General features: G+C 37.9%; 1 protein-coding gene across 3 annotated transcripts in view; it reads left to right on the plus strand.

Moving 5' to 3' along the window:
- The window catches only part of LOC132181666 (glycine--tRNA ligase, chloroplastic/mitochondrial 2), a 33,009-nt gene that overhangs the window by 3,325 nt on the left and 4,740 nt on the right, over positions 1–24,944 (plus strand). For 2 of the 3 annotated variants that reach the window (XM_059594908.1, XM_059594922.1), the window contains 26 exons: positions 3,847–3,902; positions 4,183–4,260; positions 4,429–4,503; positions 4,583–4,653; positions 6,979–7,095; positions 7,196–7,297; positions 7,595–7,721; positions 7,993–8,076; positions 8,248–8,334; positions 8,644–8,745; positions 9,144–9,207; positions 10,104–10,159; positions 11,049–11,120; positions 12,807–12,889; positions 13,894–13,942; positions 14,539–14,601; positions 14,703–14,792; positions 14,870–14,956; positions 15,042–15,113; positions 15,211–15,269; positions 22,064–22,157; positions 22,360–22,578; positions 22,774–22,868; positions 23,806–23,896; positions 23,964–24,068; positions 24,309–24,347. In XM_059594908.1, coding sequence (XP_059450891.1) covers positions 3,847–3,902; positions 4,183–4,260; positions 4,429–4,503; positions 4,583–4,653; positions 6,979–7,095; positions 7,196–7,297; positions 7,595–7,721; positions 7,993–8,076; positions 8,248–8,334; positions 8,644–8,745; positions 9,144–9,207; positions 10,104–10,159; positions 11,049–11,120; positions 12,807–12,889; positions 13,894–13,942; positions 14,539–14,601; positions 14,703–14,792; positions 14,870–14,956; positions 15,042–15,113; positions 15,211–15,269; positions 22,064–22,157; positions 22,360–22,578; positions 22,774–22,868; positions 23,806–23,896; positions 23,964–24,068; positions 24,309–24,347 — 2,237 coding nt within the window. The remainder of the gene's footprint in view (positions 1–3,846; positions 3,903–4,182; positions 4,261–4,428; positions 4,504–4,582; positions 4,654–6,978; positions 7,096–7,195; positions 7,298–7,594; positions 7,722–7,992; positions 8,077–8,247; positions 8,335–8,643; positions 8,746–9,143; positions 9,208–10,103; positions 10,160–11,048; positions 11,121–12,806; positions 12,890–13,893; positions 13,943–14,538; positions 14,602–14,702; positions 14,793–14,869; positions 14,957–15,041; positions 15,114–15,210; positions 15,270–22,063; positions 22,158–22,359; positions 22,579–22,773; positions 22,869–23,805; positions 23,897–23,963; positions 24,069–24,308; positions 24,348–24,944) is intronic. The other variant, XM_059594916.1, reaches the window with a different exon arrangement.

Genomic DNA, 24,944 nt, shown 5'->3' on the forward strand with positions numbered 1-24,944 from the left:
GAATGAGAGGGATAAAAGGTTGAGGATTAGAGGTATTCTTAGGGATTGGAAGGCGGACCTTGTTTGTTTACAAGAGACTAAATTGGAGTCTATTTCTAGGGATGTGGTGCGTAGTTTATGGGGTTGCCAACATGTGGACTAGTATTATTTGGGGTCGAGAGGGGCTTCTGGAGGGATATTGTTAATGTGGGATAAGGGGCGGTGGAAAAAATTGAGGATTGTATGGGGAGTTTTTCCGTTGCTTGCTATTTTATAAGTGTTAGTGATAGTTTTGAATGCGCTTTTGTGGGTGTGTGCGGTCCAAATGATGACAATGATAGGAAATTACTTTGGGATGAATTGGTTGTGCTCATGAGTTGGTGGGAGGTGCCATGGTGTATTGGGAGTGGTTTTAATGTTTTTTGTTACCAGTGTGAGAGATCAGGCAATTTTTGATAGTCTCCTGCTATGCTGGATTTTTTGGAATTCATTTATGATCAGGGTCTCATGGACATCCCTCTTGTAGGTGGGAATTTTACATGGTCAAGTAATTGTGATTCTTAGTCTTGGTCCTGAATTGATAGGTTTCTTCTCTCTCCTGATTGGGAAGAACAATTTCTTGATGTCTCTCAAAGGAAACTCCCTAGAATATTGTCGGATCTTGTTCCTTTTATGTTGGATTGTGCTATTTGGGGTAGGGCTCGGTATTTGAAGTTTGAGAATATGTGGCTTAAGCCAAAAGGCTTTGTGGAGCAAGTGAAATTGGTGGCTGTCTTATAGATTTGAGGGATCTCTTAGTTTTGTGCTTGCGTGCAAATTGAAAGCCTTGAAAACAGATTTGAAGAAATGGAATGAAGAGGTTTTTGGCAACGTAGGGAAGAAGAAGAAGGATATGTTGGATAGAATCCTTGAGCTAGATATTATTTCAGAGGAAGGCCATTAATTGAGGAAGAAAAGGTGAGAAAGGAAGAATTTTCTAGGGAGTTGGAGAGGTTTATTCTTCTCGAAGAAGTGAGTTGAAGGCAAAAGTCTAGGGCTTTGTGGTTGAGAAATAAGAAAGCATATTGTGCTATTTTACAATGGTCTATATTCAAAACAGTTTAGTTGGCAACCAAAATTGGATGGCCTTTATGTCCATTCCGTTGGTGCGGAGGAGGGCTCTTGGTTGGAAAGAGCTTTCGAGGAAAGTGAAGTATTGAAGGTGGTGAGAGACCTAAATTGTATCAAGGCCCCAAACTCTAATGGCTTTTCCATGGCTTTTTTCCATAAGTGTTGGGAGGAAATTAAAGAGGATATCATAGCTGTTTTCAAGGAGTTATATGGCTGAGTGAAGTTTGAGAAGAGCATTAATGCTACTTTTATTTCCCTCCTCAAGAACGCCAGTGTTGTGGACATTAAGAACTTCCGTTAATCAGTTTAGTGGGTGGTGTTTATAAATTATTTCTAAGGTCCTAACAAACAAGCTGAAAACGGTATTTTGGATAAGATTATCTCTAGTTCTTTGAATGCATTTATCAAGGGTAGATAAATTCTGGATTCAGTTATGGTATTTAATGAATTTTTAGATAGTTGGATTAGATCAAGGGAACCTGGTGTGCTGTATACATTGGATTTGGAGAAGGGTTATGATCAGATTAATTGGGAGTTTTTGTTGTACATGTTGAAGAGACATGGCTTTGGGGAGAAATGGAGAGTTCGAATAGCACATTGTATTTCTAGGGTGAGGTTTTTCATTCTTTTTAATGGTTCTCCTTCTAGATTATTTAGTAGTTCTCATGGATTAAAACAGGGGATCCTTTATCTCCTTAATTGTTTGTGGTAGGTTTTATTTTTTATTTTTTTATTTTCTTTATGACAAGGAATCCCTCCAAAGCAAAGCCACTTTGTGTATCCACCCCTGTTGGATAAACTTCGAACCCGTGTAAAGCGCCCCCTCCACACGGATCGGGTAATACTTTGGCTTTGTTGGTGGGCTGGCCCCAAGGAATTGTTTGCACCCAAGGAGATTCGAACTTTAGATCTAATGGAATGCCACCTAGACTAAGGCCTTTACCACTTGAGTCAACCCTTTAGATGTATGTGGTAGTTATGGAGGCTTTGACTAAAATGATGTTTGTTATGGTGGATAGGGGGCTCTTATCAGGATTTTCGATGGGGTCGAGGAATAATGATGAGCTTATAGTGTCGCATTTATTGTTTTTGAATGATACTTTGGTTTTTGTGAGACAGATTGTGAACATTTCCTTCATCTGTGATGTCTATTCTTATGTTTTGAAGCGGTTTTGGTGTTGAAGATTAATTTGGCTACATCAGAGCTAGTTCCCGTTGTTGATGTGGGTAATGTAGAAAGCTTGACTCGTATTCTTGGTTGTAGAGTGGTCTTTGCCGATGAAGTATTTGGGTCTTTACTTTACTGATACACGAACTCCCATCTGGCCTAGATACCCAAGATTGCTGACATGCAATTCCATTTAGTTTATTTGTGCTTGTGTGTGAACAATCATGCATTCCCTGCCAAGCTTGAAATAGCCTGTGTTTAATGTATTTCTCTTTTTCGTGGATCTACTCCTTTTTGCATCATATGCATTCAAACTAATGTTCCAAAGCCGATGCAGAATAAAGCTCCACTCAACTCAAACCAAATAAGCCTTATGCATTCACCAACTACACCCTTTCACCACCCATGTTCTTTGTAAGCTCTTTGTTCACCTATCTTTGCCTCCCTTTAACTGGTCTTGCACTTTTAAATTTTCTAATGACTGTTTGTCATTGGTACATTCCTCACTCTTTGTTGCACATGTCCAGATTACCTTAGGTGAATATCCTTCATCTTTTCTGTTATACGTGCCACCCCTACCCTAGAATTAATGTTTGCGTTTGTTTCTATTTTCAGGGATTCCACTCATTCCACTAAGCTTATTTTTTTTAATAAGTAATTTAATCTCAATAAAAAGCACAAAGGGGCGCAGCCCTATTACATAAGAAATATACTAGAGAATCTCCTATTCAATAAAAAAAGAAGAACCAGTTAAGCTTATTTAATGAACATGTTTCCTATGGCCAACATTATGTTCCTTAAAGCATGGCTAGTCTTTTAACAATTATATGAACTTTCCCTTCAACTTAATGGGTAATATACAATTGAGATATTCTCAATGCACTTCTTTATTTCATCCATCCTAATCTAATTCTATGGATACTATACCTTTTCAATTCCCCCATCCTTATAATTGATTGAGCCAAGATACTGGAAATGATAACTCCTAGGTATTATTAGACAATTGATTTTGTCATCCTCTTGTATTCATCAAAAAAATATTATATCATCCTCTTGTGGCTAGTTCTAGCTTTACTAAGATTTCACTACATATGCTCAATTTATAGCTCACGCATAATAATCACTGTAAATAATGACATGAAGTGGTAGACTTTCTCATCTCTGTTACATTAGAACGGACATATTTTACCTCAATCTACAAATTTTACTGACAATGATGTCATTTTGGCTTGGAGGCTGATAATGAGAGCACCGGGTCTTTGAACTAGTTTATGTTTGTGGTGCCTCATTTTCTATTATCTGTCCCTGTATATAGTAAACCATTAGATTTCTATTATGTCATACTCTACCAAGGCCTCTGTGTCTTAATGATCATTAGTTTTCCAAACAACTATAAATGGCAAAAATTGAGATTAACTTCATTAAATAAGTTAACATTAAGTTAACATGATATTATTAAATGCTATTTAGTTTACTAATCATCTAGTTCCACTGACAAGGTGTGTGGATATTATTTAGATTCACCACTTATCATTTTTTTCCTGTTTATTCAGCATTTGGTTAAACATTGATGCTTATGTGCTTGATAGGTATTGATGTTAGTGCACATGATATACGATTTGTGGAGGACAACTGGGAGAGTCCGGTAATATATTTTCTTTATTGGTGGCTTGTTATTCTTGCCTTGTTATTTTTTTTTTATAAGTAATTCAATCTCATTAAAAAAGCGCAGAGGTTCTTGCCTTGTTAGTTTTTCGGAGTTCTAATTGCTGAGATGGGATTTAACTTGGTTAAATTTCCTTGCAATGGCTCGTAATTGTAAGCATAAACTATGGCATCTAAAAATTTTGATATAGGAAACATTTTTGCCTAGAATGGATAATTAGCCTGCTTGTTTTCTATATGCTGACCAAACACGCTTTTAGGTACTTGGCGCTTGGGGTTTGGGCTGGGAAATCTGGATGGATGGGATGGAGATTACCCAATTCACTTACTTCCAGCAGGTTCTTCCTTTTACATTGAAATATCACTTTCATGTCTACTATTAGTGCTTAGGATAGCTATTTCCCTGCTTGAGTTACTGTTACTTTTTCGTGATTTTGCATGGGTTTTTACTTGTAGCCTTTTTTCCCCTGCACTCTCTCACCCTGTCTCTCTCTCTCTCTCTCTAGGCTGGAAGTCTACAATTGTCACCCATTTCTGTTGAAATCACTTATGGTCTTGAGCGTATAATTATGTTACTACAGGTCAATCTTTGATGGTTTCTTTTATTAATCTTTGTCTTCTTTTATCCATGTTACTAAGTTTTCCTGAATTATTCTACAGGGAGTTGATCATTTTAAGAAAATTCAATATGCTGATGGAATTACATACGGGGAGCTGTTTTTGGAGAATGAGTAAGTGAACAACTTAAGCTACTGATTTTACTCTTTATATATATATATATATATATATATATATAAAGGCAAAATCTTGCTCTTGGTAGAACTGTATCATATATACTTACGATGTTCCAAAGATTATTGATGTACATTGCTCAATATTTCGAGTTATGGATTCTGTGTCTATGTTGCTATTGTTGTGCTCTATTAGTCTTATGGCTCATTTTATAGGCAATGAGGACACCCTACAACCAAGGATACGATCCAAACCTCCAATATCATTCACCAAGCCAACATGGACTAACTCTAATTTAGCTAAAGTTAATCTTCAACTCTAAGACAACTTCAAAACATAAGAAGAGACAACACATGTGACAGAAGTGGTCTAGCTTTGCCTCACAAAAGATCAGCATAATCCTCTGCAAACAAGAGATGGGATATTAGGATCTCGACTGAACTCCTCAACCCTACTGAAAAACCTGATAAGAGCCCTTTATCCACTAAGGTGGATAACAATCTACTCAAAGCCTACATGACAACCACAAATAGAAGAGGAGATAAAGGGTCCTCTTGTCTCAAGCCGTGAGAACTATTAAAGAATCTAGAGGGAGAACCATTAATCAACACTGAGAAACACACCATAGATATACAGTGAGCTGTCCAATCTCTCTATTTTTCTCCTGTTAAAGTAATGGTTATATGATTAAGAATCTGTTTGGGATTGCGTTTGAGAAATAGAGCTTTTAAGTCAAAAAGTGCTTTTGGGCAAAAGCTTCATTTTTAAGCTTTTACCAAAAGTGCGTTTTGATCATTTTTAGGCTTTTTGGACCTTTAAAAGCGCTTTTAATTTTTTTTTACCAAACGAGTATTTTTTTCTTCAAACAAACTTTTTGAGTGTTAAAAACACTTTTAAGCCCTTCAAACGCAATCTCAAACATGCCTTAAATTTACCTCTTCCTATTAGCTTAAACTTTTGGGATAATTGGTAGTTTAACATGATATCAGAGTCAAAGGTTTTGAGTTCGAACATTGACTCCGTCAACGTCAATTCACCCCATTTAAATTAAATATTCCACGTGTTGGGCCTCACCTATTAAAAGGGAGTTTGAGCCTACACGTGAGGGAGAGTGTTTTTGATCACGGGGAGTGTTAAAGTAATAGTTAACTGATTAAATTTACCTCTTCCTATCAGCTTAAGCTTTTGGGATAACTGGTAGTTTAACATCCCCAAAGCCTCATCTCCTCAACAGATACAGCAGAAAATCCCAACTTATATGATCAAATGCCTTTGCTAGGTCCAATATTACAAAGCACACTAGGTTCCCCTGATCTAATTTGGCTATCAAGACATTCATTAGCTACCAAAACCAAACCTAAAATCTGTCTCCCCCTTATGATCACATTTATTGACCTGGAAATAACTTTCTCCAACACTGTTTTCAACCTGCTAGCTAGGACTTTAAAGATGATTTTTATGCACACCACTCACTAGACTAATAGAACAGAAATCCTTGATAAAAGTAGCCCTAACTCTGTTAGGCATAAGGGATATAAAAGTTGCATTGAGGCTCTTTTCAAACTTCCTGCGAAGATGAAACTTGTGAAAGGCATTTATGATGTCCACTTGAAGTACCTCCCTTCCGAAAAGTCTGAAAAAAAAAAAAAAAAAAAAAAAAGCCATTGAGAAACCATCAAGCTCTGGGGCCTTGTCACCATTTAGGGCTCTCACTGCCTCAACAACTTCACTTTCCTCAAAAGCTCTTTCTAGCCACGTAGCCTCCTCAACATTGATATAACTAAAAGATAGACTTAATGATATTTTTGATTATTTATCCAAAAAAAAAAAGTAAAGGAAAAAAAAAAAAGAACTAAAAGATAGACCATCCAACTTTTGCCGCCAACCAAATTGTTCTGAATGAAGTTCATTGTAAAACTGCGCAACATGGACTCTAATGTCTGAAGTTTTTGTGAAAATAAAGTTGTCTAGGTTGTGATATTTGAACACCCTTCCTTTCTACTCCACAGCAGGTTTTTTCAATCTGTTTTGTGCAAGTTATCTGTTGAACTTTCTGTCTCCTTCCCACTTTTAGACAATTGCCTCCTTTGTAAGCATCTCCGCTTATTTTGAAGCCAATTTGGAAGAACTCTGAGCTGCTCAACTGGCAATCAGAGATGGTTGGATGAGATGCCATCTGATCTGAAGTCCAAATTTTCAGATGATTTCCATTAACTTTCTTAATCTCCTTGCTCCTTATTTTGGTCTTCTTTCACTTCTATTATATCAGCATTATCAGGCTTGTATGTGCAATACAATCAATATATTTTGTATTTCTGTTTCAGGAAGGAAATGAGTGCATATTATCTGGAACATGCCAGTGTTCATCATCTTCAGAAACACTTCGATTTTTTTGAGGAAGAGGCCCGTTCCTTGCTTGCTTCAGGCCTTGCAATCCCTGCGTATGTTTAGTAATTTTTGTTTCTGTTCCATTGTTCACTGTATATTATGTGAAACTCTTTTCTATGTTCTTTAGTTAACATTTGCTGTGCTACATGCTAGGTATGATCAGCTTCTAAAGACATCTCATACTTTTAACATCTTAGACTCAAGAGGCTTTGTTGGGGTAACAGAGCGTGCTCGTTATTTTGGTCGGATGAGAAGGTAAGAATACTACCTGATTATGGCCAGAAAGAAATTGCGTTGGAAACTTAAAAAAAGCACTTTATGTCATTAATATACTGGTAAAATTGAATTTAGGAGTTTTGTCAGCTTTAAAATAGTATAAGGGTGTAAATTCTCTGCCAATATTTGGATTAGAGACATGCTTGAGAGATTATTTGAATGTAACTTCATTGCTGGTCTCCATACTTGGACAAAGATGATTTGTTAGGCACATTAATTTTTATTGGTCAATTCTGGGCAGTTCTGTGTCTATATTTATCTTGTGTTTTTTATCAGTTTAGCTCGTCAGTGTGCACAACTTTGGTTGAAAACGAGGGAGTCCCTTGGACATCCACTGGGTGTCGCTTCTGACCCTGTTCATGTTGTGTGTCCTAAAGATCTTTTGGACGCAGCTGCCAAAAAGGTTTGTTTGCATTTGCAGCTGATTTGAATTTCTTTCCTCGTGTGTTGTATTGATATGGCAGTTTTCTTAAGGCTGATTTTCATCCTCCTTTTCTATAGTTTTCTTTCTTGTTATATGTATTATTTTTAATTTTGCATATCAATTATGAACTCATTATGAACGTTTTAACAATTATAATTCTAAGGTTTGAGTGGAACTAATGTTAACAGTTAATGTGTATGCATTAATTATTTCTTATTAATTTTTGCCTATTCTTTGACTTATGTCGCAGGTGAATGATGATTCAAGGATGTTTGTTCTTGAAATTGGGACTGAAGAGATGCCACCTCAAGATGTAGTTGATGCAAGCAAGCAAGTATGATTTATTTTAACATGAAGCACATTGATCATTTTCTTAAAATGCTCTTTTGTTCTATAACATAGCTATCTCCTTTTTTTTAAGCTTTATTTACCTTGCCGCCCCCCCCCTCTTTCGTCCTCTTCTCGATTGATGGTTGTTCACTGACTGCAATGCTGGCAACTGCAGCTCAAAGAATTAATATTGCTGGTATTAGAAAAACAACGATTAAGCCATGGTGAAGTGCAAGCATGTGGCACACCTCGCAGACTCCTGGTACAGTGATAACTCTATTTCCTTTTGCAAAATGCTGACAATTTTTTTTTTTTTTTATATTAAAAAAAAAAAAAAGAAAAGAAAGAGAAAATAGAAGAGAGGGTTTTGTTTTTTTCTTATAAGATCTGTCTTTCACATTTTATAAAGCAAGTTCTATGTTCAAATATGTTGAACATCCTTATTTAGCTCTTAGTACTGAAATTGAGCATCCACTGAAGCTTTTGAAGTGTTGAGATCATTATACTTTTATGGTTTCATTTAATCGCATAGTGAATCATTATGATGTGCATTTTATTGTCACATTTCCAGGTTTGTGTTGAGAATATTTGCAGTAAACAAGCAGCAGAGGAGGTTGAGGTTCGAGGACCTCCAGTTTCAAAAGCATTTGATCAACAAGGAAATCCTACAAAGGTTTGAAATGCCTTGCTGTTGTTTTTCTCTTGGAGATTCTTAAGCTCAAGAAAAATTGGGTTTTTGTCTAAACAATTTGTGTGGTGGGATTATTTGGAAACGGCAATATGAGTACGCAGCCATTGCATTTGCAGCATGCGAGGCATTTGCATTATTATTAACATATTAATTTGTTATTTATAGTTTTTTTTTTTCATGGAAGGGATTATTACGTAGTTTTCTGTTTGCTTAGCTCCTGCTGCGACTTTGGCAAATTAGAGCTGATCTATGGCTCGATTGTTATTGTAGATATTGACATGTTGTCTTCTAGTTTAACTTACAAGGTCTGCATTTTTCTTTAGTTTGTAACTGATATATATGAAGAGCCTTATAATATTTAAGTTGGTATTTTATGTCAGGCTGCTGAGGGTTTTTGCCGTAGATACTCTATACCACTGGATTCATTGTATAGAAAGATTGATGGTGAGTCTGTAAAGTTTTACTTAAACAAAAAGTGTAAAGTTTCCATTATAAGCACAATGCTTTGAGTTCACAGTTCCCTTCTCTTTTCCTCTCGTCAGACTTGATTTGTTCTTTTTATATGATTTTCCATTTAGAGCTGGGTTTAATTATTCCAATACTTGGTCCCCCCACCCTTCAAATAAAGAAAAAAAAATAATACTACTATTAACAAGCTGGTGACGTGTAAGTGTCAGTAAATATTTACGTTCGGTTTTTACTGTGTTATGTTATTATGTTGCAAGTATTTTGCGAAATTTATATCTGGAGTTCATCCTTTTTTTTGTTCATTTTTATGACTTGTTTATTATGTAATCAATTTGGTTATGTTGGAAGGGTCCTTAGTTGATGAATTTTGTGAACTCATAACCTTTGTTAAAGAAATCTCTCTCTCTCCACTAAAAATTCATCGAAATAATTGACTTATCTATAGGGTCAATTGTTTAAGTATGCACTTTTCTTATGCTGCATGATTTTAGTTTGCTAGCACACCCCATCCCACATCAACTAAGATGTATTATAATTGTGTATGCTATAGAATTGGGTTGAGCCAAACTGCGTTTTTGGTCAAGATTAACTCTATCCAGGTAGAGTTAGGGTTGCCTTGACTGCCATTTTAGGAGAATCGAACCCTAATCTTGCCCACTACTATGGGCCACCTTGCAGCAAAAGGTATAACTTATTGCTGTTTTGACGGCTTATTTGGAAGGAAGTAAGTTTTGCTTGAAAGTGTGCCACACTTGAATAGCTATCCATCAGAATGTCACGTATCTGCCAATTCACATTTTCTTGTTTCTAAGTTGCTAGAGTAATGTCCGTACTTGGTAACGGGTGCTGATGAGGGTTTTCTTGCTTTGTAGGGAAGACAGAGTATCTTTATGCTCGTATAATGGAATCTGCCCGACTTGCTGTGGAGGTTTTAGTGCCTCTTTCTGTTTTGCTAATAGTTCTGAGCTTACTTCTTTTATTAAAAAGAAGAAATATTATTCCTTTGGAATTTTACTGCAAGCATTCTTGATAGATAAAGTGCCCATAAAACATGTATGTGCAAGTGCAGATGTATACTGATTGATGTAAGAACTCAATGTGTGCTAATTTTGTCTTAAGACAAAAATTGGCTTGATGACTCAGTTAACTGCCTGAAACTTATTAACAGTAACAATTTCGAGACTGAACAATATGATACAATAAAAAAGAGAAAACAGCAGAAATTCAAGGAAGCAGTAATAAAGATTTAGCCTCTATCCTTTTTCTACATAGATTTTTTTCTTTTATGAAAGGGCAGTTATGATCATTTCTCCTGCTTAAAGTTAATAGTGCTCACAAATGCTTATCAATGAAAATGAACTTAATAGCAATCATTTGAGCATTATTTTCAACAACATATATGCAGATAGGAACAACACTTGACATGTGTGTGCAATGTGCATGTGTCTGTTGATTTTTTTTGGTCATGTCCGACGAAAAATTGGCTCAATAGCTTATTGGCTAATTGGAGATTATTGGAAAGTAAAGTTTATTAAGTTATAGATAAATCATGGAAAACCATGTGTTCTAATACCTTGGTAATGATTACTTATCTATCTTTTATGAGTAGATATTTTGCTCAATTGTTAGCTAGCCTACTAGGAAATTTGTAGCCACTTGGATTACTGGTTTAGAATAGTGGATACACTTGTGTGTTTAATAAGGCTTGCCCTTTGATTCTTCTGTCACCATTTCATGGATTTTAATTTAACAATTTTTACATGTAAGGATTGCTTCTATGGATTTAGATAAATATTGTTTTAAATTTCTATGATTAGGTTTTGTCTGAAGAATTACCCAGTACCATTGCTAAAATATCATTCCCAAAGTCAATGCGCTGGAACTCTCAGGTTTGTGCAATTTTAATTCTTCTGCTCTATATTTGTTGGCTATTAGTATTTGACTCATGAGTTTCCTTTTGTGTGCTCTTTCTCTCTCTCGCTCTCTCTCTCTCCCTCCTTATATAATACACACACACACACAAACACACAATATATGAATTGAATTGAATGGACTTTGAATTTAATCCATTCATGAATTGGTTCCAAACTGGGTGTTTCCAATATAATTGCTTCCTCTATTCAGATTCTTTTTTCACCCAAGTACTATTTGATGTTTAAAGTTAAAACTGCGTTTATCAAAGTGCTACTAAAGCTGCACATATTACTTTCAACTAGACATATGTAAAGAGAGAAGAAAGAGAACAATATCTGATAGTGTTTAGCATGGTATAAGGTATTTGACTTCAATTGCAAACAGTAATTTGTTGATCTTTGCTTCTGTAAGCTTGGTTGCTTTCAACTTAGGCAATAAGCCTGGTGTTGAAACTATGGCAAGCTTGCTTTCCAAGTCATACACTTTGTTGCCTCTTTTATGCTGCTTTAAAAGCAAGGGTTAGTAGCTGTTCTCTGCATGAAGGTTTTATATCTATGGGCCACCTGATAGATCTAGTGGGATCAAGGCATATCTGGGTTTTTTTTTTAATGAATAATAATTTATTGAAGGAGAAGAAAAGTTCATGTACACGAAAAGTATACAAGAGAAGGCATATCTGGTTTTAGATGTTGTGTCAAAAGTATAGGGGTAAAATAGTGTTTAATTTGATCCAGTGGCTTAAAAATTACTTGTGCTTTTTGGGTCTTTGCGGGTGTTTCTTCTTGTTTTTCTTTGTTCTTCATGTTTTTTGTGTCCTTTTTGTATACTTCTTGTATGCTTAAGGGCGCCTTCTCTTTTTTTAAAAGTTCTCTAATTAACTATCAAAAAAAAAATATTGGTGCTTTTGTAGAAGAATAGTAATTTCTTCAACTCCTGTGCAGAAAATTATATTTAGTAGTTTAGGGGAAATTCATTCATTAAGTTGAGTCTAGTGTTTTCTTTGGTTTCCAGGAGACTTAGGATTGTTTTCTTGAGTTCTAAATTATTCTACCTGGTTTCTATCTGATAAGTTCAAAATAAGAGTGTGCGTCCGGATATGAAATAGAACTGTACAAGAGTATAAGGAAATGGAACAGTACAAAGCATAAAAATGTTCTACCATACACGAACCAAATCAGACTTTGCTATTGAAGTCATCAGCTTTTTAAGTACTAAGGCAAGGTTTCATAGATTATTTTTTCTATCCTTCCTCATCTATAATTTTTTTTTCCTCATTGCTCTTAATGCTCTGCGCTGCTGTGTTTTCTTTCCTGTACCATAACCAGCCCTCAAGCCTTTACTTTTTAGTCACAGACATTATCTTCACAACCTTAAAATTTCTCTAGCCTAAGTCCAAAAATCCTTAAATTATCTACTGCCTGGAAAGTAAAAGTGTTAATCATGCTTAAATTATCTTTAAATTATCTTCAATCTTTCTTCTGTATTAGTAACACACTTTACTTCTATTGTGATTGGTTAAAAGTAAAAGTTTATCAGTCCTAGTACTTTCATTTGTTGTGGTTTTTCTATATGCCCTTCTTGAAAATATTGAATTCTGGTCTTTATATTTGGATTTGTATTTAGTTGGAAATGTTAATCATGCCCTTGCTGTTGATATGTAGATCATGTTTAGCAGACCGATTCGTTGGATTTTGGCCCTCCATGGAGATGTAGTTGTGCCATTTACGTTTGCTGGAGTTTTGAGGTAATCACAGTTACCTGCATTGAACTCTCTCTCTCTCTCTCTCTCTCTTCTGGTATTTAATTACTCAGTTCCATGTAAGTAGTTGGCTTGTGTTGGATTGCATCTCCTACTGGTTCAACGTGAACTTTTGCGAGTTTTTTTCTTTAAATATGTGTGCATGAAATTGGTTCCTTAATCGGAGGGCATCAAAATCTCCCTGAATCAATAATCCACATTCGTTTGTTTGTCGTATTAGTCAGTACATTTTGATGTACTGGGAAAGAGAATGTGTATGAGCTTAACAAATTGATTAAGTGGGATATTATTGCATTGTCCTTAGGAGTGGGTCCGAGCAGCCTTGCCTTGATGCGGTTCCATGTCATTAAAAAATATTTCTTATGTGATGCATTGTGCAAGAAAGAAATCCTAGGACTTCTCAAAGCATTGAACTTTTAAGTGGACAAGTTGAAGTTGTTCATTTCTATGGTCATTCTTTGATTTGATGATGTCAACATTGGCTTCTCTTCTTTTCTGGAGTTTTTTGGATCTTTATTATTTTAAATTTTACTTTTCATTTTGTCCATTTGTGTCTTCAAGCATTTCTCTTGTCCATTTCCCATGTATTAGGTTGTATTTCTTTCCTAATAAGTTAAATTACATCTAAACATATTGACAAATTCTTTTGATTGGGGGGCATTCATTTGAGATCTATGGAGATCCTGATCCATTTGGGAATGAACTCCATGTGCAGATGGTGTACCTTGAAATCTTTAAAGACTCGATTTTGCTCATAAAATAAGTCTTTAAGGACTCGCTTTACCTTGTGGTACTGGTGAACTTGCAAGTGGTTCCAATTACTTACCTAGTTTCGTCTATATGTTTTATTATGTTTGTTATGGTCATTGCCTAAAATTCAAATAAATGTTTGATTTATCAGCGGGGATGCATATAAAAATGTTTATGGAATTGCTTATTCTTTTGTGTCTGTGAAGAGTGTACTTACCATGCTTAGTTTTTTTATGTAGTGGAAACCTGTCTTATGGTCTTCGTAATACTCCTTCAGCTACTGTCACGGTATGTGAGTAAGCTTGCACCGTTTTTTTTTAACTTCCTCCGCATTTTACTTGGAGTATTTTTGTAATTTTTTTTTTTTCAATTTGGTTTATGTATAAAAGCTGTTTAATATCTGAACAGAAACAATGTGTACTCCCCCTCTCTAAAGGTTGATCTCACTACTTTCATTTTGGGTAGTTTATGACACCAAATTTCCAGGGTATCAATTTTCTTGTCACAGGGAATACAGAGAAAGTGCAACAGGATCAACTGAGTTATTTTCTCTATACATGATATAAAACTCACGGTCAACACACAAATACACAAACACAGACACACACACACACAAATATAGATATCTTTCCTTTCTTTCTTTAGAGTAAAAGTGATTGGATTGTGGGTGCTTTTCCCTTGTTTCAAACAGATCTAAAGATTGTTGTTTTGAATGTCAATTTTGATTAAAACCTTCTAGTGTGCACTCTATTAGGTTTACATATAAGCGACAACAAATAGTTTTAACCCTTTTTTAGTGCAGTTTTCAGTAATACGTTGCTTTTCCTTCAGTGCTCTTTCTTTCCATGTCTTCGAGTAAACTATAGCTCTAAAACTTTTTACAGGTAGAAAGTGCAGAATCTTATGCAGGTCTAATGATGCATGCAGGCATCAATGTTAAGATTGAGGTATTATGAAGGAACATGCCTTTTTTTTTGTTGGGTCAAAACTATGAGGAACTAAAACATTTTCTTCTTTTCATTGCTGAAAGATTTGTTCTCTCTTACAGGAACGTAAGAAAAAAATTCTGGAGCACTCTAATGCGTTAGCAAAAAGTGTCAACGGAAACATTATTTTTCGGGAGGGCTTACTCAATGAGGTTATAGATGTGTTTTCTTTTGTTGAAATTTGTTCAATAAGCATGTTCTTATTATATCTGTTTACACAATATTTTAGGTAGTAAATCTTGTTGAGGCGCCTGTTCCAGTACTTGGAAAGTTTAAAGAGTCCTTCTTAGAGCTTCCAAAGGAGCTTTTAATTATGGTAAGATGTTAAAAGTTTGCAGAGTTACTGTGAAGGAATTTGAAGTATTTGTGCAAACATTTGTGGACTGTCATCATTCATGCAGGTTATGCAGAAGCACCAAAAGTACTTTGCTGTGAGCGACAACAGTGGAAGCCTGTTGCCATACTTCATCGCTGTGAGACATTCTTACCAATTATATCTACTTTGTAACATCATCTTGCTCTTAGAATGTCAAGGTTGAGTTTTTTAACTGACATGGTAATTCTTTTTAGGTGGCAAATGGAGCAATTGATGAGGTGGTAGTTAGAAAAGGAAATGAAGCTGTACTCAGGTAAATGAGGTTCACTTTTTTTCTTTTTCGTTTTTTTTTTTTGGGTTGGGGGTGGGATAGAGGACAACAAGATCTGCTAAACTTCTCATAGTTCCTTAAATTGCTTTTCCCCAAAGGAAAAAAAAAGAGGGAAATTCCAAAGTTAGTCATTGTGGTTTAGTTGATTTACAATTAGCTCTATGTGGTATCAAAATGAACTCAAAGGTTCCTAAGGTTTTTTTTTTTTTGATAAGTAATTGTGATATAAAACAAGAGCGCAGAGGGGCGCAACCCATTTACACGGGAAGTATAAACGAGAGCACCTAAGAGGGAGAGAAATGAAAGAGAAAATCAGAAAAACTAAACTCTAATGGAGCTAGCCAAGCGGCCGTCCAAGAGTAAAGAGTAAAGAAGAAAAAATGGGTCAATTCCTCTATAGTCCTAGTGGAATTTTCAAAACATCTAGCATTTCTTTCAATCCATATACACCACATAAGACACAGAGGGATCATCTTCCACACAACTGCGCTTCGGGATCGACCTCCCGACCACCAACTATCGAACAAGTCCCTCACCCTGCAAGGCATGACCCAATGCAATCCAAACCGAATAAAGATCGACTGCCAAAGAACACTCGCGAGCTCACAGTGGAGAAGAAGATGATCGACTCTCTCCGGACTTCTTGCACATACAACACCACTCCATAACCACTATGTTCCTTTTATGCAAATTATCATGAGTCAATATTTTGCCTAGAGCTGCAATCCACCCAAAAAAAGCCACTCTCAAGGGAGCCTTAGTTCGCCAAATGCTCTTCCAAGAAAACACCTCTTGATAGGAGTGGGACAAAGCCTTGTAGAGCGACTTAACCTCAAACTTTCCTTTCTTGGACGAAATCCAGCACATATGATCTGTTACTCCTATGGAAATCTTGCAAGAATACAACCGATCAAAAAAAGGAGAAACCAAATCCAGCTCCCAATCTTGAACGGGCTTAACAAAAATAACATTCCATTCAACTCTCCCACTCCTCCAAGTAAAATTATCCTTCACCCAAGCTTCTTTATGTCTGGCAATACTAAATAAGGACGGGAAAGCTTGTTTCAAGGAATTCTCCCCACACCAAACATCATGCCAAAAGCGAACTTTCGAACCCTCCCCCACCTCGAACCGGATCCCTTTAGCAAAAAAATTCCACCCTTGACGAATGTGCTTCCAAAGGCCCACACCATGGGAACCTGAAACCTCCTTTGTGCACCACCCACCTTCCTTGTCTTCATACTTAGCTTTAATAACCTTACACCAAAAAGCCTCGCTCTCATTCGCATATCTCCAAAGCCACTTCCCCAAAAGAGCTTGATTAAATTGGTGCATCTTCCGTATGCCAAGACCTCCATAGCGAAGGGGACGACAAACTTGATTCCAACTTACAAGATGCATCTTAGGCTCATCTCCCATTCCTCCCCACAAGAAATCTCTTTGGACTTTCTCAATCCTTTTAGCTACACTTACAGGAATCGGAAACAAAGACAAGAAATAAGTCAGAAGATTAGCCAAAGAGCTCTTAATAAGAGTTAGGCGACCTCCTTTAGAGAGATACATCCTCTTCCAACCCGCCATCTGACGCTCCATCTTTTCAATCACATCATTCCACATAACCGTATCCTTGTACGGCGCCCCTAGAGGGAGACCCAAATACTTCATAGGCAACTCGGCAACACTACACCCAAGGATACTAGCTAAAACCCCAATGTTCTCCACCTCACCAATTGCCACAATCTTTGATTTTCCCAGATTCACTCTCAAACCCGATACAGCTTCAAAACATAAAAGAATGAGACGTACATACCGGATTTGCTCAATAGAAGCTTCACAAAAGATCAAAGTATCATCCGCAAATAAAGAGTGAGAGACCCTCAACTCCGATAAGACCCTATTTCCCACCGAGAAACCATTCAAAAGGCCTTGTTCTACCGTCGCATTTACCATTTTACTCAAAGCCTCCATAACTAGCACAAACAACAAGGGAGAGAGAGGATCCCCTTGCCGGATTCCCCTCGAACTATTGAAGAAGCCTTCCGGAGAGCCATTCACAAGTATGGAAAATCTCACCGACTTAATACACCACTCTATCCAAGCCCTCCACCTCTCTCCAAAACCACACCTATGCAGCAAATACAAAACAAAATCCCAATTGACATGGTCATAGGCCTTTTCCAAGTCCAATTTACAAAGAACACCTGGCAACCCTGATTTCATGCGACTATCCACGCTTTCATTGGCAATGAGAATGGAATCAAGGATTTGCCGACCCCCTATAAAGGCATTTTGAGAATAGGAGATGACCTTACCCAAAACAGTTTTCAACCTATTGGCAAGCACCTTAGAAACAATTTTGTACACCCCTCCCACCAAACTGATGGGCCTAAAGTCCTTCATCTCCACCGCTTCCGCCTTCTTCGGAATCAAGGAAATAAAAGTTGCATTCAAGCTCTTCACCAATTGACGTCTTCGATAGAACTCAGCAAAAACGGCCATAACATCATGTTTAATTACTCCCCAACAAGCTTGAAAAAAAGCCATGGAGAAGCCATCTGGACCCGGGGCCTTGTCACCATCCATGCTCTTTACCACCTCCCAAACCTCCTTTTCCTCAAAATCTCTTTCTAACCACCTATTATCCTCCTCATCAATAGACAAAAACGGCTGGTTATCCATTCTAGGACGCCAAGAGCTTTGTTCCGAGTATAAGCCTTGATAGTACTGCACTATGTGATCTTTTATTGCAGCTGGGTCCCCGGATAATTCACCATTGATACTAGCACCTCCACACGATTGCCCCTACGATGAGAATTAGCCATCTTGTGGAAGAAACGAGTATTTCGATCCCCCTCCTTGAGCCACAAAGCTCTCGATTTTTGTCTCCAATGAATTTCCTCACACAACAAGGTGTTCTCCAACTCTTTCAACAAGTCTACCTTCCGACTCTTCTCCTCCTGGTCTAAACCTCTCGACTCTGCCACCTCATCCAGCTCTTCAATACCTCCCAACAGCTCTTTCTTCTTCCTCCCAATATCCCCAAACACCTCCTCATTCCACTTTTTCAAGTCCATTTTAAGGGATTTCAATTTATTAGCAAGCACATAACTGGGTAAACCCTCAAACGAATACGACCCCCACCAATTAGAAACCTTATCCACAAAACCCTCTGCTTTAAGCCACATATTTTCAAATTTAAAAGACTTATTACCTCCACAAGGGGTCCCACAATCCAACAATAAAGGAAAGTGATCGGAAAGCAGGCGTTGAAGTCTCCTCTGTGACACCGCTGGGTAATGGTCTTCCCATTCCGGAGAAAGCAAAAACCGATCAATCCTCGACCAACTCTCATTTTCTTGGTTATTAGACCAAGTAAATTGACCCCCCATCATCGGAATATCCACCAAATTGTTCTCTGAAATGAAATCTGAGAAGTCCATCATGCCCGAAGAGTAATAAGAACCACTAGATCGCTCACTAGGAAATCGAACCATATTGAAATCCCCACCCAAACACCAAGGGATCTCCCACACACTCAACAAACCAGTCAACTCTTCCCAAAGAGCCCTTCTCTCCCCTTCCTCATTCGGCCCATACACCCCCCCAAACGCCCAAACCCAATTATCATCCACATTTTGGAAAGAACAAGCCAAAGTGAAATGCCCCACACACTCCTCCTTACATTCCACTACCCTCCTATCCCACATCAATAACATCCCCCCCGACAAACCATTAGAACTTTTGTACTTCCACCCTACATGTTGACCTCCCCATAAACTATGAATCGCCTCACGGGAAAAAACCTCCATCTTAGTCTCAATCAAACACACTATATCCGCTTTCCATTCTTTCAAAAGACCCTTAATGCGCAGCCTTTTTTTGAGGGCATTCAACCCTCTCACATTCCATACTACAATGTTAAGCTTCATGATCCACCAAATTCACCCTCTCACCTTCCTCTAATTCCTCAATTCCATTGGATTCAGGAACACAATCCGAGATACCCCCCAAACCAGAATCATGCTGCAATCTAGAAACTTCAATAGCATTGAACAAGGCCTCCAACTCCTCCTTTCTCCCCTCATCCGAAATACCAATTTTAGGACAGAATTGTATGCAATTATTAACTACCCACCTGGATGAAATCGCATCTGACCCTAACTCCTCCAACCCTAGTATATCTAAACCACTATCCTCAACCCTGCCTGAACCCTGCCTCACAATCTCCAAATCCTTTATATGATCCATTCTGGCCTGACCCACTTGACTCAGCTGACCCAAAATCATAGCCTCCCCCCCACAATCCTGCTGTTCCTCACCCCCCACGACTGACCCCACCTTCCGGCGAGAAGAGCTCCCCCTCAGAATCTGCCCTGGGACCACTCCCGCACCTATCCCAGTCTCTCCGGTCTCCAAAGGTCTCTTCGGCGACCTCTGTCCATACCCCGACGACGACAGTGTCTCCGGCACCCTCTGCGAGACTACCGGTGTCAGCCCAAGGATCCCTTTCGTCTGCCCATAAGTCGAAACTGCGGCTTCTAGCAAACCCACCTGTGCCACGTCCCATTTCTGCGGCCCCCTCTTCCTCCTTCTATAGGTCATCAGGTTCTTGTCTTCACCATTAGGCTGGGTCTTCTTCGCCGCAGGACTGACGACCTTTAAATCGCTGGTTCTCGTCCCGGCCAGGAAAACTCCCGCATCTCGTACAGATATGCCGCTAACCTCCCTGAGATTCCTTACGGTTTCTGACCCAGTCCCCCCTTCCCCCAAAGCTTCTCCTACGACCAGCGGCGCACTCCCCGGAGTAGCCGAGAATTTCCCAGGGGCCTCCGTAGAGCCCAAAGCAGCTGGGAAACTAAACACTCGTGGTCCAGTTTTGAATGGGCTAGAGCTAGAACCCGCGCTTGAGCCCACGCTACCTTTGGGTTTAAACACCATTTTCTTTTTAACCTTCAACCTACTAATGGGCTTCCATATTCTTTCTCCCGGCCCAATTTTCATCTTCCCTTTCATTTCTGCCATACTCTTTCCATCTTCTTTCTTAGCTGCCGGCCCAAGTCCACTGAAGCACATCTAATTTAATACCTTATCAATCCTTGTCATCCCCACTCATATTCCTTCTTCAGACGCTTCGACAGTTCTTTCACGTTGAGGAGCTCGATGCCTACCTCAGAGTAGGTCTGCTCCGCATGGTACCCCATCCCCTTCCATCCCTTCATGCGCTCAGAACCTGACAACAGCTCCACCTGCTCCGCTGACTTTACTGTAACGTTCGCCGGAGCTGAAGACGAGGATCCCACGCAAACTCCATCCTTCCTAACAGTCAGACCATTCTTTACCGGATTATGCACAGACTTCGCCGGCCAGAAAATCTTCGTCGGCACCCCCCCAACACCTCCCTGAGTCATCACCACCTCTTGGGTCTTCTTCGGGCCAACCAAGTTCTTGCCATAATTCTGAAAATAACGTCGCTGATCCTGAGCATGGCCGAAAGTGCACTCATCCTGGGATTCCTTTGACTGCAATCTTACTGTCTCTGCATAGCTTCTCTTCTTCTTGTCCTCGTTATCTCCCTTTCCTCCCCTAAACTCTCTGTACTCTGTGAACACACGGTTTCCCCCGAGAGCTGCATTAGCCATTTTCATTTCCTTGGTAAAGCGATCCCACCCAAACCCACGGCGTCCTTCAGGAATGATGATCGAGCCACATCTACTTCTACCATCAAATTCCTCCACTGTCAAAAAGCAGCCATGCCTATTTGAACTCTTTGGGGCAATTATTCTAGGATATCCAGCCCTGGATTGATCCCAAAATACAACAGAGTTGTCCACAGCCACCAATTCATCCACTATACGCACCAACCAAGCTAGTTCATCTTTTTTTAAGAAAATGGACCTTTTGAATCTTTTGCTTCTCTCAAAAATCCTCACCCCTGATGCCCCTACCTTGATCAACACCTCAAATTCCTTAGACTCCACTGTCCATCTCCTCGGCCCCGCCATAGCACAGCCTCCAGCTATCGCCAACCACAACACGCGCCCCCACGCGCCGACACGGCACTCAGCACTCAGCTCTCAACTCTCTCTTGTATACCGTGTCTCTAAGGTATGCCAAAAGAAAACAATTTAGTTCCTATAGTCAAATTTTATATTTAACAAATTCCGTTAGTATGACACTAACTTAAATAAGACAAATATTACAATTTTATTAGCTCTAACATTTCACGCTATTAGAATCTATTAAGTCACTGATTGGAATTTGACTGTAGGGACTAAATTATTTTTTTTGACATACCTTAAGGACCTTTGAGTTCATTTTGATAACATATGAAGTTAATTGTAAATAAGGTAAACCACATGAACTAATTTTGAATTTTTCTTAAAAAACAAAAAAGAAAAAAAAAAAAAAAAAAAAAGGAGGAAAACTCTAGACTTCTGCTTAGAAGTGATTTCATTGTTTCTTTTCTTTCTTTATTTTTTTTTCCTCTTCTTAAGTCATAATGTATGTTTTCCATAAGGCAAGTTATGGCAAAGTTTCTGCTTGTATTTTATTATTTTTACGGCCATTGCTTCGTCTGTGGACTTATGGTTTTGGAAGGAGGGTTTCAAATGTAATTTTAGCATTTTTGCATGAAATAGCTTCTCTCTAGTATCTTCTTTTAGCACTTGCATATAATTTGGCAATTCTCTGTTGTCAAGCATTCAATCTTATTCCCTTATTGAGCTTCCACATGATACGAAGCATATCGCTTTTTTTTTATTTTTCCTTTTGTGCAGAGCTCGCTATGAAGATGCTAAGTTTTTTTATGAGCTGGATACACATAAAAAATTTTCAGAATTCCGAAGTCAGTTGAAAGGAATTCTTTTCCATGTAAGTTATTTCATTTGGATTTATCCATGAGAAAGGAGAGATGGTATATTTGCTGGGAATCACAGGATTTCATTGTTGCGTTCATTGAATTAAAAAGTTCAGCATGTAACATTGAATAATTTCTAGAGGTATAGCTGATTCTTGATAGACACTGTTCACTCAGCTGATAGCCCTTATATCTTGATAACATGAAATACAATAGGAAAAGTTAGGAACAATGCTGGACAAGATGATGCGCGTTCAAAATATGGTCTCCAAACTAAGTTTTGCCCTGCGAATTGATGAGGATATGCATCAAGTTGTCCTGGATGCTGCTTCACTTGCTATGTCAGATCTTGCTACAGCAGTTGTCACAGAATTTACTTCTCTCTCAGGAATAATGGCTCGCCATTATGCTATTAGAGATGGCTATTCAGAGCAGGTTATTTATCTTACTTCTAAATGTTATTTTTTTTCTTTTTAGGTTTCACATAAATGTCAACGTTCTCTCTTTTCTTTGTTGGGAATTTATGTAGTATATTCCTTGCATGTGCTACTCAATATCAATTTGCACTGTGATTTTCTTTCAGTTTTACTTATGCTTCTTTTCTTTGTTTCTGTGTTTTGCATGTTGCAGGTCGCAGAGGCCTTGTTTGAGATCACACTTCCTAGATTTTCTGGGGATATTCTTCCAGAAACTGTTGCAGGGATAGTGTTGGCAATTGCTGACAGGTGAAACTTTAGTCATAAGTTTATTTGCTTATCCATTTCGGGTATTGGTTAGCAATTAGAATTTAACTTTGCGCAAATTAAATGCAACCATATGAGTTAATATATTTGCTCAAGGATGCTGAAAAATCATAATTGGGTTTGATGAAAATAGAGTTATAGTTCTCCCTGTCTCCTTTTTTGGGTGTATGGTGTATAGGTTAAAGAAGAAAAGGGAAAGAAGAAACTCACTTAAAACCATTTCCTTACACTTATTGTTTGACTTGCTGCATGCTCTGGGCATTATGCATAGCGATTCTTCCTTGAACTTTGGTTTGCAATTTCTTGAGAGGATGTAGTATACTGGTCGTGTTCATTCTTTTGTTATCTAGTAAAATGTAATTACTCAAAAGGGGGGGTGGGGGAGAGAGAGAGAGAGAGAGAGAGAGAGAAGGTTAAAATGCAAAATCAGGATGGAGTTGCAATCTGGCACGAAAGTACTGGTCTCAGGCTTATTTAGGTACAGCATTCCACTTTTTACATATCATTCTTAATTTCTTACAAATAACTTTTTCTAGAGGTCCAGTGAAGTTGTATGAATAAGACTTCTTGATAAGAAAATTGTGATGCCTCTTTCTAAAAGTATTCTAAATGGAAAAGAAGTGAGATACAAGTTTCTTGCATAGTTAACTTATGCCCTAATTCGTGGTTGAACGTAGGATGATCCACTAACTGCCTACTGCTTTATAACAGGCATAGTTCCTCTGTATGGCATAACTGGATTCTGTACAAGTGTTGTCTTCCTTTATTTTATTTGGTGGGGGTGGGTTGATAGAATGGTGTGGTTTTAGTCCTGTGTAAGACATGTTGTAAGAGAAGATTATCATACTAGATTGTGTACTTACTCTTTTCACCTAGAATAACCTGCTTGCTGTTCTCTTAATGTGATGTGTTTTTGCAGATTAGATAGCCTTGTTGGCTTATTTGCTGCTGGTTGTCAGCCTAGTTCTGCTAATGATCCGTTTGGCCTGCGAAGAATCTCTTATGGTCTTGTAAGTTATACAATTGCTTTGAGTCTCAGATTATTATACCCAATAATGGTGCATTTGTTTCTTTTAGGTTCAAGTGTTGGTGGAGAAGGATAAGAATATGGATCTAAGACAAGCTTTGCAACTTGCTGCTGATGCCCAACCCATAAGAGTAGATGCTAGTACAATAGATGATGTAAGAACAAAGCCCCTTTTGTTGCCATGTTTACCACTATAAATTCCAATGTGATTTAGGCGTACAGTTTGTCATTTGAGCAGGTTTTTTTTGTTCAACTTATGTTTCTGATTACTTTTATATGTGAAAACCTCTTATATAATTACTTTTATATGGATTTATTATCATGATGTGTAACTTGTATACAGCTGTTATGACTTATGGGCATCAAATAATTGATGATTGCACCTTTCCTTTCAGGTATTTCAATTTGTTACTCGGAGATTGGAGCAATTTCTGGTATGTGTAATCTTTACATTAGGGAGTTCATTGCTTAAAAAACTTATTCTGTTACATATCTTTTTTTTCTTTTTTTTTGGAAGTATGTTTTCCACATTTTTAATTTGCAAGAATGTTTTCTTTATTGTCTTCCTTTTCGGTATCTGTTACCTTCTAAAAAAATTTATTCAAGAGAAATCAGAGAGTGATATTACTAATGCATAGTTTCTTTTTTATCTTCTTATACTTGGCCTATAGTAAGAGTGAATTGCGAGGCCCTTCACTGTCCACTCTCACTGCCTTCACTGCTGAGCTATGACAGCATTGGTTGGGAAGCACAGTTATCTAGTATTTACCAGATTTTTACTGTGGTTTGGTAACTTCATAGCTTGTGTGAATTCATTTTTTATGTAGCTGAATTTCCACTAAGCTTGTATGTGGAAAATGTAAGAGAACATGGGCCCACCACCTAACTTATGTGTGTAAAAAGAAAAATAAGGAATATAAACCAAATTTTTTTTATAGGTAAATGCTACTAAGATCCTACAAGATTGAATCCGTAACCTTAACCTCCCATTCTCCATAAGAAATAGGAGATGATATTTTGTCCAAAGACAC

Source organism: Corylus avellana, chromosome ca1 (genome assembly GCF_901000735.1).
Source record: "Corylus avellana chromosome ca1, CavTom2PMs-1.0".
NCBI lineage: Eukaryota > Viridiplantae > Streptophyta > Magnoliopsida > Fagales > Betulaceae > Corylus > Corylus avellana.